The 12,395-nt window shown below is 49.2% G+C and overlaps 1 protein-coding gene across 1 annotated transcript in view; it reads left to right on the top strand.

Annotated features, from left to right (window-relative positions):
• Nucleotides 1-12,395, top strand: part of F2 (coagulation factor II, thrombin) — a 287,050-nt gene that overhangs the window by 205,685 nt on the left and 68,970 nt on the right. The window contains exons 10-11 of the mRNA XM_085646657.1: nt 1,985-2,152; nt 8,854-9,027. Of these exons, the coding sequence (XP_085502783.1) occupies nt 1,985-2,152; nt 8,854-9,027 (342 nt within the window). The remainder of the gene's footprint in view (nt 1-1,984; nt 2,153-8,853; nt 9,028-12,395) is intronic.

The following is a 12,395-nucleotide window of genomic DNA, read 5'->3' as shown; positions in this document are numbered from 1 at the left end:
TCTCTCCCCTGGTTCACGCCTCCCTTCTCTCATGTCCTGAGTCTCTCCCCTGGTTCACACCTCCCTTCTCTCCTGTCCTGAGTCTTCCCCCTGGTTCACGCCTCCCTTTTCTCCTGTGCTGAGTCTCTCCCCTGGTTCACGACTCTCTTCTCCCCTGAGTCTCTCCCATGGTTCTCTCCGGTCTTCTCCTTTATCTCCTGTCCACAGACACTTTCCTGGTTCACACCTCCCTTCTCTCCTGAGTCTCTCCCCTGGTTCATGCCTCCCTTCTCTCCTGTCCTGAGTCTCTCCCCTGGTTCACGCCTCCCTTCTCCCAAGTCTTGAGACTCTGCCCTGTTTCACGTCTCCCTTCTCTCCTGTCCTCAGTCTCTCCCCTGGTTCACGCATCCCTTCTGTCCTGTCCTCAATCTCTCCACCGGGTTCACGCCTCCCTTCTCCCCTGCCCTTGGTCTCTTCCCTGGTTCAAGTCTCCTTCTCCCCTGCCCTTGGTCTCTTCCCTGGTTCAAGTCTCATTCTCCCCTACCGTCAGGCTCTCCTGGTTCATTCCCCCCTTCTCTTCTGTCCTCGGTCCCTCTCCTGGTCACGCCTCCCTTCTATCCTGTCCTCAGGCTCTCCCCTGGTTCACGCCTCCCTTTCCTCTTGTCCTCAGTCTCTCCCCTGGTTCACGCCTGTCTTATCTCCTGTCCTGAGTCTTTCCCTGGTTCACGGCTCCCTTCTCTCCTGAGTCTCTCCCATGGTTCATACTCCCTTCTCTCCTGTCCTCAGTCTCCCCCCTGGTTCAAGCTCCCTTCTCTCCTGTCCTCAGTCTCTCCACTGGTTCAAGCCTCCCTTCTCTCCTGAGTCTCTCCCCTGGTTCACGCCTCCCTTCTTTCCTGTCTTCAGTCTCTCCACTAGTTCAAGCCTTCCTTCTCCCCTGTCCTGAGTCTCTCCCCTGGTTCATGGATCCCTTCTCTCCTGTCCAGAGTCTCTCCACTGGTGTACGCCTCCCTTCTTTCCTGTCCAGAGTCTCTCCACTGGTGCACGCCTCCCTTCTCCCAAGTCTTTAGCCTGTGCCTTGGTTCACGCCTCCCTTCTTCCAAGTCTTGAGTCGCTCTCCTGGTTCACACCCCCCTTTTCTTCTGTCCTGAGTCTCTCCCCTGGTTTACGCCTCTCTTCTCTTCTGTCCTGAGTTTCTCCCCTGGTTCACGCCTCCCTTCTGTCCTGAGTCTCTCCCCTGGTTCAAGCTTCCATTCTCTCCTGTCCTGAGTCTCTCCCCTGGTTCATGCCTCCCTTCTCCCTTCTCCCATCTCTTGAGTCTCTCCCCTGGTTCATGCATCCCTTCTCTTATGTCCTGAGTCTCTCCCCTGGTACACGCCCCCTTTTCCCCTGTCCTGAGTCTCTCCCCTGGTTCATGCTCCCTTCTCTTCTGTCCTGAGGCTCTCTCCTGGTTCAGTCCTTCCTTCACTCCTGTCCTGAGTCTCTTCCCTGGTTGACACCTCCCTTCTCTCTCGTCCTGAATCCCTCCCCTGGTTCACGCCTCCCTTCTCTCCTGTCCTGAGTGTCTCCCCTGGTCTTGCCTCCCTTCTGTCCTGAGTCTATGCCCTGGTTCAAGCCTCCCTTCTCCCCTGTCCAGAGTCTCTCCACTGGTTCACACCTCCCTTCTCCCCTGTCCTGAGTCTCTCCGCTGGTTCACGCCTCCCTTTTGTCCTGTCCTGAGTCTCCCCCCTGGTTCTTGCCTCCCTTTGCTCTTGTCCTGAGTCTCTCCCCTGGTTCACGCCTCCCTTCTCTCATGTCCTTAGTTTCTCCCCTGGTTCACGCCTCCCTTCTCTCCTGCCCGGAGTCTCTCCTCTGGCCATACCTCCCTTCTCTCCTGTCCTCACGCTCTTTCCTGGTTCACGCCTCCCTTCTCTCCTTTCCTCACGCTCTTCCCTGGTTCACGCCTCTTTTCTCTCCTTTCCTCACGCTCGTCCCTGGTTCACGAATCCCTTCCCTCTTGTCTCTACAGGCAGGTGATGCTGTTCAAGAAGCAGCCGCAGGAGCTTATATGTGGAGCAAGCCTCATCAGTGACCGCTGGGTTCTCACTGCAGCGCACTGCATTTTCTACCCACCGTGGGACAAAAACTACACCACAGAAGACATCCTGGTGCGAATTGGAAAACACTACAGGACCAAGTAAGAGCCTAGTCAGGGGCGGAGAGGGGCACTGTAAAAGAAGGGGGGGCTGGAATGTCTGCAGTTAGTACAGAGAGAAGGTGTTTTTAATGCCCAAGCATCCTGTACCAACAAACAGAACTTCCTCATCAAACTAGCAACAGAGTTTTTAGGTCTCACCTAGATAGTGTATGCTTAGTCTCTTTGATACCTTCTTTTTTCTAACAGTGGGCGTAGAGGCCGCCCATTGCTTTACCACTGGTTGGCTTCATTGTCACTCTCATTTTCTTAATCAGATCGCTGAATATATCCTAAATAATAAAAGTGGCAGCAGAATCAGAGGCGAATTAGTGGGGTGTGAGGATGCAGTCCTACAGTGTGAGAAGTTGGCCTGGCATATGCTGGTCACTAGTTATAGTGGCCAACTTGTACCAGTCCAATTCGACTCTTATGGTAGTAGGTTTAAGACAACCTTTTAAAGAAAGCTGTCCTAGTGGTAGCTGTGGAGAGGAGCCTTCAGGCTAAGTCTCTGAGGAATGTAAAGCAGCTTGTTTTTTACCTTATAATCTCTTGAATCACTAAATGAAAGGACACCACACAGGTATGTAGAAAAGTCTTCAGGGGACCCACAAACTAGCTGGCAAGGGATCGCGAAGATGCCTCGAGAGGATTCGCTTCACAGGAGCCCGCGGTCACTTGGGACGAGGTAGGCCTCTGATCTTCAGTGGAAATCCTGCTGGAGGCTTGGACCATACGTGGTCCAATGCACAAGTTCGTAGAACGTCGTGAAGGGGTTGCACTGGACAATAGTACACGGTACCCGGGTATTGCTGTTCCTCGTCACTCATGGGGTCCACTTGCCTCAGTGTCGCTGGGGACTCACGATGGCCATAGAGAAGTCAGGAAATCCACTTCCGGGGCTGCAGGGACTTCAGACTCCGGCAGGAGCTGGAAAGTTTGCGACCATTGAAGCAAATTTTGGTGCCTGCCAAGCAGGGGAGTCACTCCTTGACTCCAAGGGAGATTATTCAGTCTTCCAAAGGTAGTGGAACATCGAAGGTCCAGGATTCTTCTTCAGAGCGTCGTCCAGGGATATCTAGTTTGCAATCGCAAGGGTTCCCTAACATATATTAGAAGAAAGGGAGGGACTAGCTCTATGACCACTCCTATGGGAGGGTCAGGTGAGTGGGTGGCTACACCCACTTCCCTTTGTCCAGTTTCGCGCCAGAGCAGGGGCAGGTAGCCCCTGAACCGGTTTGAGCTGGCATATGCACAGAGGAGCCTACTGCTCCCCCAGTGCAGGACTTCAAAGCACTCTAGGAGTGCACCCACCCAGCCCCAATACACTAAATCCTGTCTGGAAGGTGGTTACACCTCCCTGTGACAGGATGCCTATTGTTGGGCCTCCTCCACTGCGAGTTTCGGTCAGCAGCAGGAGGGCAGCCCAGTGTCTGTGCTGGTGGCATCCATTTTGTGATGCCAGGGCTCTTTCAGGAATCTACTGTGTTTCCACAGTAGGTACATGTCTACCCCTCTAGAAGGGTGGGATCATACTCCCACACCAGTTACTGGTGTGGGGTTATGATTCCAAAGTGTTTGACACCAAACACAACATGTTTTGATGCAGTCATCCCAGAGTTAGCATTTACCGCGAGGTTATAATGTACTTAAGAGTATATGGTTTAACCGCATCCACAAACAGCCACAGAGAATAGACTCTGAGAGCTGCAGAGGGGCCCTGCTCAGGCAGAGGCACCCCCTCACATGGAAACCAAGCACCCTGCCCCCAGGATTGATAGGGCCTGCCTTAGGGGTGACTGATAGGTTTATATGTGTGTGTAAGGTGAGATATAGGGACCCTATATCTCAGTGAGGAGTGCTAACACTACCTCACCCAGGCTGCAGTAGCAGGCCTGTGGTGTCAGATTTAGTCTGCTTCCCACGGGTGGCATAATACATGCTTCAGCCCCTGGTAGACCTGTGAAGTACCTATGCCCTTGGTATCTAAGGTACCATATACTAGGGGCTCATAAGGTACCACAGTATCCAATCATTAGTGCATCTAATATGCACTCCAAGTTTTTTAGAGAGAACAGAGAGGCTGGGGCCCTGATTAGCAGGGACCCAGCCAGACTATAGCCAGAAACCAGTGTTATCATCAGAAAAAAAGTGGGGGCAACATAAGTGCAGATCCTACTCTCCTACACACTTAATAGAAGTGAAGTAAAGGATCTAAAGTAATGGGGGCACCTCTACATTAAATGTAAAGATAAACACAACCACCCTCCTACCCTCATCAGGGCGGGAAAAAATAATTACTAATTGTAACATTATATCACTAATACCAAAAGCGCAACAGAATATGGCGGTGCATTACTCACGTCTCGAAAAGAATTCTCCAATTGAAACCAAACCATCGAACTACTAAATAATTAAGAGACGTCTCTCACTCGTTTCACGAAATATATATCACTGGAATGTCACAGAATGCAATTAGCCTCTCAGAATTCAAGTAGGTATTTAATACCGCACATTGAAGCACGCACTTGTTAGGAAGTTTCCTAGTTGCCCTTGGTTGCGTGCAGGATAGAGTAGTACCTTTGCAGTACCTGGGAAAATAATCCTCAAAATGTTGTAGGGCACTTGTAAGGAGTACGGGGAGAGTACGGGTACAATGAAGGGGAACCACACTCAGCCTCGTAAACATTTTTCAAATATTCACAGCTTTGAATATTTTCATTGCATGCAAATCTCGGAAAGGGAACCGCACAGCACTGACAGATAAATCTCTTCGACATTATGCATTTTCCACGTCTTGCTCAGCGTGGGAATATGTGGCGTGGTTTAGTGCTACATGCGCCAAAGTGAATAAAAATAAGTTTTATTTGTATAGTGCTTCATGCGTCTAAAGCATGTTTTCCGGGCATTGTTACGCATCATCGCTCGGGTGTAGAGCCGCCTGTTGCCTTTTAGCTGCACTTAGGTCGCAACCTCGGAGATGGTTTCAAAACGTTTGCGTGCACATCAATTCTTTTCTTGCTGTGCTCAGTCAGTCACTTCACTTAAAAGATTAGTGCTACTCACTAAAGTGCGGGAGTAGGAAATTCAGGGCTAAGAGGAAGTACGAGGACGCATTACGAGTTCTCTATCAAGGAAAGTGCGGTTGAAATGTGCTCTAATTGCCATGGTGTGCACAGCACAAGGAGCTCGTGTCACACAGTGAACCTGATATTCTTCTGTAAGAGGAAAACAGAGCGACGAGCACCCCTGCTTCCATAAAGGCACACACATGAGGCTGATGAAAAAAGAAAGAACAAAAGGTGGAAAAGAGCAGCACAGCGAGAGACAGATAAAACAGGGAGGGGCGTTGAAGCGCAAGCAAAACAGAGAGGCGGAGCGAGGCGCGCGCGCTTGGGCGAGCGAGAGGAAAGCCAGATGGCGCCTCTGCTCGTAACTGTGCGCGTAACCGCACGCTCTATGCCACCCAAAAAGCTGTGGTCAGCTTTTTAAAGCCCACTCACTAAATATCTCGCCAGAGCAGCGCATGCGCTGGCTCTGGCGAGACCTAAAAAGGTCATCAATAGACATTGGAAGATCTTGAATACCAGAAAAATGCGATTGTAGAAAACCCTTTGTTCTTCAATTGAGGACACTGTCCAAGGGCCCGGAAATAATTCCAAAGAATAAATATTCAACGAGATGGGGCCTCCCGCCAGTGACAGGGCATTTCCAAGGTGGACGCTGAGCAGTGTCCACTGACTATATTCACCAAAGAAAGCAACTTGAGCTTCAGTAAAGAGACTTTAATAACATGCACTATGTGATCATTTGTCCATGTGAATTAAAATACATTGTTATGACTTGAAGATTAGGACCCGCACTGGGGAACACCGCAGTAAGAACTACTGCCCCCCGAGCCTCAACACGGAAGACCAAGCATTTCTTAGAATCACGCAGGGCAGTGTTGGAAAGAGTCTCCCCACCAGGGTTTCCAACTTCAGAGGACTAGAGCGGAGCAAAGATGTATCTATTGATTACAGACTCACTGGTTGGGACTAAATGATGAAAGACCTTGGACCCTCTTTAAGCAATAATTCCTTTTGTCACTCTTCCTTGTCACAACGTTATATTCACAAAAAACTTATGAGACATCATGTGCAAGTGTCTTTTACCACCCCTCTCTTCGGAAAGTTATTCTCAGGAGCATTGGAATCTTTGCCACGCTGTCCGCGCATTTCTCAGAATGTTTTTATCGAGACATATGAGACATTTTATGCTAATTCTATACAATTTTAACTTGGCTGGAAATACCCTTCATCTTCATTTTACTACAGCCATTGTTTATGATAGTAATTATTAGTAACTGAGCTACTTGCCGCCCTGCCAACACTGTACTCCTAAAGCTAATGTTTCTCTCCTGATGTGGATTGCCTACATTTCCCACCGTCCATGGACCATGACGTCATGATGTGTGGGCGTAATGACGTAACATGCCCGGTCTGCGCACTGCATCAGACGTGGCCTTTGCTCCCTCATTAACTCGGTTTTCCCATTTTCAGGAACGGGAGCCGATGGAGTTTAGGTCGAATGGTCAAACTTACTGGCAATGCCTTTTTAGGACGATGTTATCTTCTGCCTCTAACAGAATGCTATTTCTGCTGTATATGCAAAGCACCCAATACGTTTGAAATGAAACCGATGATTTCCAAATCTTTTTAATATTTATATGATTCAATGCCTCAGCATGCCATGAGGTAGCCTGCAATTGGATACTCGTATATACCTGGATCTCAGTGTAGCGATGTCCTGGTACATCTAGTTCACACCTCCCGTTTGCCATACGTCCTTCCATAGGGTCCTAGAAGTGGGGAAGCAATAATACTTGACATTCCCTTCACTAGTAGTCAACTTTTTTGCATAGACAAGTTAAAAAATAAAAACAAAGTGTGTAAACAAGTTGAGGTTGACAGGCGTTTCTGAAACATGAAAAAGTATAATGTGACCATGCTAGCAAGATGCAAAGACCAAAGGAATAGGAACTGTAGGAAAAATATCAACGTAACAGGTCTCAAGGATCAATACTCTAAGGAAATTCTCTATGGATTAGACGGTGTCTTGAGGATTCCAGTAGAAACACTCACCATCACTGTTAGAGTGTATTACAGTCATTCCAGAGTGGGGAGGGTGGGCTGGTTACTCCAGACATATCCTGGAGAAGCCATACACATTTATGGTAAATAGGAAAACCCCAAACCCTACCAGGTAGTCCTGGCAGCTAAGTTTCAGAGTTTAGTCCTCCTTCTTTCGATCTGTAGCAAATTAATATTCAACAGCATGGAGTTCCGATGACACAGAGCAAAGGCATAACATGTGGCCCACTGATCTCTAGAGGGCTGTCAAAAGCGGCATGCAAAACTTTACTTTTTACCACCATGTACACCAGGCTTTTCCAAGAATTTACTAGTTTACCCATTAAGAACCTCAGCCCAAAAAGACGATCGCCATTCATATTACATGTCTTACCACGTCCCTGCCCAGAGTAATGTAGCGGCAACCCCCAAGAGCAACTCACCAGAATCTGGAAGGAGAGCAACCCCCTTCTAAAGGACGCAGGGTTACTGGTGAAATGACAAAAGATGTGGTTCATATGAAAACATGTCAGAGGATGTGGCGGCCTCCATCATACGAGATATACTGAAAGCAGTACTGAGATGCCACTTTGAGCCAAACAATAGCAATAAGGCCAGCTTCAAGCTCACTCCTTTTGAGTGTGGATGGAGAATTCATGTGTTCAAAAACACACATCACACACTAGTCTCACTGAGAGGCATCATGAAATTCTATTCCTGAAGGGAAGAGATTGCTCTCTCTTCGAGCTGAGGCAGCAGTCTAATTAAAGTGACAAACAGCCCAATATTCTGGCACTCTGAGGGTTATGTATTCGGGCATCATGCAGCTATATTCACATGGTCAGGGGATGGTGGTAATCGGACTTAAGGAAATTGTTAGTGCACCAAGTGTCCTAAAGAAACACATGACACAGGCCCTATCTAACATGGGTTCTACCCAGGCCCTCATTACCTGTGGCCAGGTGTTAAGTTCAATTTATTGCACCTGATAAATAATTATATCGTGGGGTACGTTATTTATCGGGTGCTCCTATCCCAAGTTGTGGGGGAAGAACATGCAAATTTTGATGCTTACGGCACCCAAATCTCTATGTCATGGTTCATTTTATGGTTTTTTCTTCTGTTAAATTGGATTAGGTGTGACCAGCTGGAATTTAATACAGGCTGAGTTAACTAAATGCTCTCGGTAATTACTGGATGAAGTAAATTGTGACCCAGCCACAACCAGGCGTGGCCGCTGCAGGTAAGAGCGGTGGGGCGTTGGGGCCGGCTGGGGGGGGGGGGGGGACTGCGAGAGACGACCCGATAGAAAATTAATTCATTATTTAATTTTCTCTTGTGGTCGTTTCTCAAAATCCCCCCACAGCCGGCCCCTCCCACCCCCAACTACTGCGGCTGGCCACAGGCCGAGCCTTACGCAGTGCATTTGAGTTCCTGTGCCTGCAGAGGTCTCTCCTGGGGCTCGGTCGCTCATGTTCAGAGAGAGTGCTCTGACAGGTCTTGTACCAGATGCGGTGCATACTCTACACATCCGGGTGTGAGGACTAGTGGTGTTCACAGTGGTCTTGATCTCTCTCGTTTTCTCATGCGCAGGTACGAGAGACAACAGGAGAAGATTGCAATGCTGGAGCGGATCATCATCCACCCCAAGTACAACTGGAGGGAGAACCTGGACAGAGACATCGCCCTGATCCAGCTGAAGCGACCCATTGGCTTCACCAACTACATCCATCCCGTCTGCCTGCCCACCAAGGAGATCGTCCAGACGTGAGTACTGCTGTGGTGGGTGGGGGGTATCACCTGGAGCGGGAGGAAGTGGATCCCTGTAAATGTAACCAAGAGCAAGGTGGATGGCCAACCTCAGACCAGCCTTGTAGGGCTACCGTCCCCACACGCAGGCTCTGCTGGATTTCCCAACAAACCCAGCAGCCGGCACATAATATATAACTTAAAAAACATAATTAATACACAATTTACATAATTAATATTCAATAAAATAATAAATAATTTGTTCATTAATTGCACCTAATTAACTTCCCACCCAACACCCCTACAAAGATAGCACTGGTTTGTATGAATAATACCTGCTGCGGCCGCCACAAACAAAGGTTGGTTGGTTGGGTGGGTGCAGAAAACGCGGGAGGGGTTGCATCAGTGGGAGATTAAGTAACAATATATATTTTTTTAAATGTAACTTTCCTGAAGCCACGTCACGCTTGCTCTCTACTTTATGGTCCCTGCAGTCACTGGGACAGATTCCTATCCAATCACTGTGCTGCAGAGCAGCAGGGATTGGCCTGAGCGGGCTGAAATGATGCACCGCAGGAGAAACCTAAGTGTGCATGTGTGTTTTGGGCGGCCAGGCGGCCGCAAAAACATATACACACTTAGGGAGTGCACACAGCACTCCTATTCCCCACTCCCATGCCTCGGCCATGCCCCTTCCTACAGCGCTGATGCACAGCCGGCAATGAAAAATAAAACAATGCTGTAACATCATTTGATTTTTCATTTGCTGGCTCTGAGCCAAGCAGTGGGGCAACGCTCCTCCATCATTGCGGAGGAGCCACCAATGCTGCATGTGGGGCTCCCTCCTCTGTGTGGGTGCTCCAACCTCCTGTGCGTGTCAGTTCTCCTCCTTCCCCTGCATGTGGGGTTCCCTCCTCTGTGTGTAGGTTCACCTCCCTCCTCTGCATATGGGTTCTCCACCCTCCTCTTCCTGTGGGTTCCCCACCCTCCTCTTCCTGTGGGTTCCCTCCCCTTCTCTGCGTGATGTTTCTCCACCCTCCACTGTGTGTGGGTTTTCCTCCCTCCTCTGTGTGAGTGTTCTCCTCCTTCCTCTGAGTGTGTGGTCTCCTCCCTTCTCTGCATGAGTGTTCTCCTCCCTTTTGTGTGTGTGTGTAGTCTACCTCCTCTGCGTGAGGGTTCTACTCCCTCCTCTGCGTGAGGGTTTTCCTCCCTCCTCTGTGTGTGTATTCTCCTTCCTCCTCTGTGTGTGTGTGTGTACTCTCCTCCCTCCTCTGCACGAGGGTTCTCCTCCCTCCTCTGCGTGAGGGTTAGCCTCCCTCCTGTGTGTATGTGTTCTCTTCCCTCCTCTGCATGAGGTTTCTCCTTCCTCCTCTGTGTGCGTATTTTACTCTGTGTGTTCTCCTCCCTCCTCTTTGTGTGTATTCTCCTCCCTCCTCTGCATGAGAGTTTTCCTCCCTCCTCTGTGTATGGGTTCTCTACCCTACTCTGCATGTGGGTTCTCCACCCTCCTCTGCCTGTGGGATCTCCACACTCCTCTACCTGTGGGATCTTCACACTCCTCTGCCTGTGGGTTCTCCTCCTTCCTGTGTGTGTGTGCGTTCTATTCCCTCTGCATGTGGGTTCTCCTCCCTCTGCATGAGGGTTCTCCTCCCTCCTGTGTGTATGGGTTCTCCTCCCTCCTCTGTGTGTGTGTTCTCCTCCCTCCTCTGTGTGTATTCAGCTCCCTCCTCTGCATGAGGGTTCACCACCCTCCTCTGTGTGTGTTCTACTCCCTCTGCGTGTGGGTTCTCCTCCCTCATCTGTGTGTGGGTTCTCCTTCCTCCTCTGCATGTGGGTTCTCCTTGCTCCCCTGCATGTGGGTTCTTCTCCCTCCTCGCCACCACCTCTTCTGGTTGTTGTAGTGTAGGGTGTTTTTAATCACCCTCTTCTGTTCATTATTCGAGATGGAAATTGACCGGAGGAGAGGGGATAGTGATAATTGGAGGGATATTTCCCATTCTGCAAGTTCTGTTTTGAGAGAGACTTCTTCTGCTCTGCCCCCTTCTTCTTGGTTTCTCTGTCAGGTACTAGGCAAAAAGAACAAGTTACTTACCTTCGGTAATGCTTTTTCTGGTGGATACAGTATCTGCCTGTGGATTCCTCACCTTTTGAATATCCCCTGCGCCAGCATTCAGCAGCAACTTTTTTCCTAGCTCTCCACGCCGTTGAGGTCGTCACAATGCCACGGCTCTGCTCGTGACATCGCATGACGTCTCCGGAGCCATAAGAGGGCCTCTTTGGCGTGATGACGTCAGTTCCACCCATTTTTCCGTGCCTCCGAGGCGAACAGGTGGACCGAAAACAGATTCAAAGTATACACAGTACACAATATTCATACAAATACACACAGTGTAAAATTAAGAAGGAAAGCCAAAGAACAAAAGCATTTCCTATAAACTACACAAAGGCAGATAGAAGAGAAAATGCAAAACAAACATGTTAAACAATGCCACTTTTAAGGTATACAAGGGTGGACATAGGGGAGGAGGGTGGGTCAGTGAGGAATCCACAGGCAGATACTGTATCCACCAGAAAAAGCGTTACCGTAGGTAAGTAATTTGTTCCTCTTATGAATACATCTGCCTGTGGATTTCTCACCTTTTGAATAGAATCCTCAAGCCGTACCTCACCCGGAGGAGGGTGTCCACCTGACTAGACCAAATAATCCTGCAGGACAGAGCGCGCAAAGTGGTCCTCCCTCCTCATTTTGGAGTCCAGGGCAATAATGCTTTGCGAAAGTGTGACGGGAGGCCAAAGGTGCAGCCTTACAAATGTCCACTACAGGAAAACCTCTGGCCAAAGCAGAAGTGGATGACTTGGCTCTGCTGGAATGAGCTCTAATACCTTCAGGCGGTTCCTTACCAGCCAGGGCGTAGCAGATCTTGATGCACAAGATGATCCATCTGGAAAGAGTGCGCTTGTGCACAGCCTTGCCTTTCATGCGTCCAACGTAGCCCACAAAGTGCTGATCGTCCAATCGCAAGCCTTTAGTCCTATCCAAATAAAAGCTAACCGCTCTTTTAGGATCCAGGTGGTGAATTCTCTCCTCCTCCTTGGAAGGGTGAGGGGGGAGGATAAAATACAGGAAGAGTAATGAACTGTCCTAGATGGAAAGGAGTAACTACCTTAGGCAGAAAAGCAGCCCTGGTCCTGAGGACCATCCTTTCAGCATGAATGGTCAAAAACGGGGGTTTTGAACTGAGAGCCTGAAGCTCCCTTACCCTCCTGGCTGGGGTAATAGCCACAAGAAAGACCGTTTTAAAAGACAGGAGTCTCAAAGGACAACTATGTAAAGGTTCAAACGGAGAACCCATCGAGAAAGTCAAAACAAGATTTAAATCCCATTG

This window comes from Triturus cristatus, chromosome 3_1, assembly GCF_964204655.1.
Source record: "Triturus cristatus chromosome 3_1, aTriCri1.1, whole genome shotgun sequence".
Classification (NCBI taxonomy): domain Eukaryota; kingdom Metazoa; phylum Chordata; class Amphibia; order Caudata; family Salamandridae; genus Triturus; species Triturus cristatus.
This window is presented reverse-complemented; position numbering and strand designations above follow the sequence as displayed.